This window comes from Xiphophorus maculatus, chromosome 24 (assembly GCF_002775205.1).
Source record: "Xiphophorus maculatus strain JP 163 A chromosome 24, X_maculatus-5.0-male, whole genome shotgun sequence".
NCBI lineage: Eukaryota > Metazoa > Chordata > Actinopteri > Cyprinodontiformes > Poeciliidae > Xiphophorus > Xiphophorus maculatus.
This window is the reverse complement of record NC_036466.1, coordinates 6,860,350-6,863,384: the sequence shown is the minus strand read 5'-3', so window position 1 is coordinate 6,863,384 and position 3,035 is coordinate 6,860,350. Positions and strand designations below refer to the sequence as shown.

Below are 3,035 nucleotides of genomic sequence, written 5' to 3'. Positions count from 1 at the left end.
GCGGTGTCTCGTCTTTTACTTCTTTAAATCTGTTAACCGTTTGGTGGACCAAACCGAAACAACTGGAAGTATAATTGAATATTTAACATGTTTTAAAAGAAGGTGGCATGCATGATCTTATTCCAATTGTAAATGAGGATGGACTTTAAAGAAACACAGATGGAATGGCCCAATCAAAGTCCACCAACTTTTTAGGTTTGAATTTGGCTGTTGCCTAAAGCTGATGATGGCTACAGCGACGTCCATATAGCCTGTGGACTTTTAAATAGATGTCCACAGATCATTTTTACTAAGCTTGGGCTAGTTTAATACAGAACCATGTTACACTTTTAAGATTTTTCAAATTCGTAAGCAAATATTTTTGCATTACGCGTTGGTCTGTCTCAAACTCCAGTAAATGCGCTGAAGTTCAAGAGGTTTGAATTGTTTTTCAGCTATTTTTATTAAAATGAACTTATGAATCTGGCTTTGCAACAAAATCAAGGTAAAAATCTATGTACATTCTAATACAAAATGCATGTATGACTATGTATTTGATATATAAATCGTCTTTAATAATTTATTTTAATAACTTCCCAACCTTACTCTTTATATCAATAAAAATGTCATCTGAAGATGCTCAACGCGGCCAGTAGGAGGCAGTATTGACACCTAAAGCCCGTTTTCTTCCCACAATCCACCGCGGTCCTCCACATTTGTTGCTCTGAGTGTCAAACCCAAGGTGAGTTATTCTTTGGAAGCTCAAACTACTATTAAAATATGCATGGTTTCATCTTGTATATGACTTGTTTGTGTTCTGTGTCCACTTAATTAAGGGTTGTAGCGGTACAATTAACAGCTGAGTGTCTGAAAGTACATTTAAAATAAGTCTTTAGAAGGCGACGCTTTAGCATTTTTAGCATGCTTAGCTTTGACTGCAAGGCATTTTTTTTTAATTTAACAAACGTTTAATTGTTACTTGAGGATAATTTGTAACTTATTGATATTGTTGGTTGAGTTGTTATAGATGTCTAAAATATCTCCGAGTTTTTAGGCTTGTAATTGTCGGAGCTAGCTATTGCTAACACCGTCGTTAGCTGCAGCTACTTCCATATAATCACTGCCTGATTTAAACTCCTCCGATCGCTATTTATCCTTAATATCTGGCCAGTGAAACAGAAATAAATTTCCTTTTTTATTGTATTTTCTTATTGCATTGTTCAAAGAAGATGGAAAATGTCTGCAGTTTTTATAAAGATGTTTTTAATTGTGAAGCAGTAGCAGGCATTGTAAGGTCACCCTGCGCTCTAAAGGGAGACCCTTTGCTGCTTTTTGTGCAATTTACTGATATATATATATATAAACTCCAGTCGTCTAAGGGTGGCCTAACGCAACTTTTAGATGTCTTTTTGCTTCAGCACACCTGGTTCCAATATCAGCTCATTAGCATGCTTTCCTAGCCTTTCTACTGTATGGTAGGAAAGCAGTTTAGTCATTTAATTTCAGATCACTGCTTTACATGGTAGCAGTTTTCTCAATTATTATTAAAAACCTGGCTTAAAGAAGGCCCGTTTATTTAACTTACAAGCAACAAAAATCGTTCATGTTTGAACATGGGCGGTGGTTCCACTCACTTTATTCAGATTACAGTTCAGCAAAAACCTGTTAAGCCTTTAATTTGTCTGTTTTCAAGAAAAGGTGACACATTTATATTTTTATTTTGAATATTTAAATACATATATATTTAATTAAAGCTTGTTCTGCCTAGTTTTTTTAATCCTTTTTGTAAATTAAGTACTACTGTTAGTTTTAACTTGCCCTTTTACCCTTGGATTTGCAATGTAACACAAGGATTCAGGTTTTGTTCTCCACATTTTGCTTCAGCGGTGTGATTTGAGTCGTCTGTTTCCTCCAGATGTCGCTGCATCGGCTGTTCCAGCTGTCCTCTCTGCTGCGCTCCGCCGTGAGCCTCACCCTGCGCAGGAACGTCGGCATCTCTGCGGTGGTCTTCAACAAGGCCAAGGAGCTCGACCCCATCCAGAAGCTCTTCCTGGACAAGATCCGGGACTACAGCGGCAAGAGCAAGTCAGTCAATTTTAGTTTTTCTTCTGTTCTTGTTCACCCCAAACACTCGGTGGTAGCATGAGGAGTTGGAAGTTGAGCTCGTGTAACGGCGTCCCGTTGCCTCGGCTCCCCCAGGACCTCCGGCGGCATCGTGGACGCGGGGCCCGAGTACCAGAAGAACATGACCGAGGAAGTAGCCAAACTCCAGAGGCTATACGGAGGAGGAGACCTCAACAAGTTTCCAGACTTCAAATTCGCTGGTTGGTTCTCCTTTTTTTTTTTTTTCTTTTTTTCTCAGATCAGCAAATGTAGTTTTTAAATCAGTCCCAGAATCTAGGATGTCTGCGTCTCTTCCTGAAGGACAGACCAACCCAGACAGAGCGGCGTAGCTTGTAGTTATTTATGAAATGGCTAAAGTATGGAAGTTTAAGTCAAAGTTCCTCCACCAAGAAGCCTTGATTTATTCCTCTGATTAACTAAAGTGCTTCATTGTGTCCCTGGAGGGCAAATATGGAGCAGCCAGCAGTTTATCCCCACAATTAATTTCAGCTAATAAAAATAGCAGCAGCCTTGGTGAGACGGGGGAGCAAGTTCTTTATGACGTGGCTTTTTTTTTCTTTTTTGCTTAGACGCTGTTTCACACTTTCCCTTTCATGAATATTTATGCCTCTGAAGAGACGCGCTGTCATTTTTCTTCTTTGTCCGCGTCTAAAAATAGCAAAGATGGTGACAGAGGAAGATGACTTGTGTTGGATTCAGATCCAGGAGGCTTTTTTATTTCCTCTCGCTCAGCTTCAGGCTTACATTGTTGCTTTTTAGAATCAGTTTTGACAGTTTGTGATGTAGCTGGTGTTTAATGCCTTTTTTTTTTTTTTAACCCTACAGAGGCGAAACTCGACGAAGGCGCCAAGTGAAGGACGTCCATGTTGTAAATCTCCTACATGTCTCAAATATGTTGTATTTAATAAAAGTGTGGAGCGAAAAATGAGGAT

General features: G+C 39.1%; 1 protein-coding gene across 1 annotated transcript; it reads left to right on the top strand.

Annotated features, from left to right (window-relative positions):
* The first annotated feature begins 636 nt into the window (after window positions 1-636).
* Window positions 637-3,031, top strand: atp5pf (ATP synthase peripheral stalk subunit F6). Its single transcript, XM_005807981.2, has 4 exons — window positions 637-721; window positions 1,895-2,064; window positions 2,179-2,303; window positions 2,929-3,031. The coding sequence occupies exons 2-4, from the start codon at window positions 1,895-1,897 to the stop codon at window positions 2,955-2,957; spliced, it is 324 nt and encodes a 107-aa protein (XP_005808038.1). The 5' UTR covers window positions 637-721; the 3' UTR covers window positions 2,958-3,031.
* The last annotated feature ends 4 nt before the right edge of the window (window positions 3,032-3,035 follow it).

What these genes read in the sequence shown, in the direction of transcription:
- atp5pf (XM_005807981.2), top strand. Translation starts at nt 1,895, where the DNA reads ATGTCGCTGCATCGGCTGTTCCAGCTGTCCTCTCTGCTGCGCTCCGCC. An exon ending in GACTACAGCGGCAAGAGCAA is followed by an intron (nt 2,065 to 2,178) that starts GTCAGTCAATTT and finishes CGGCTCCCCCAG; the next exon opens with GACCTCCGGCGGCATCGTGG. An exon ending in TCCAGACTTCAAATTCGCTG is followed by an intron (nt 2,304 to 2,928) that starts GTTGGTTCTCCT and finishes TTAACCCTACAG; the next exon opens with AGGCGAAACTCGACGAAGGC.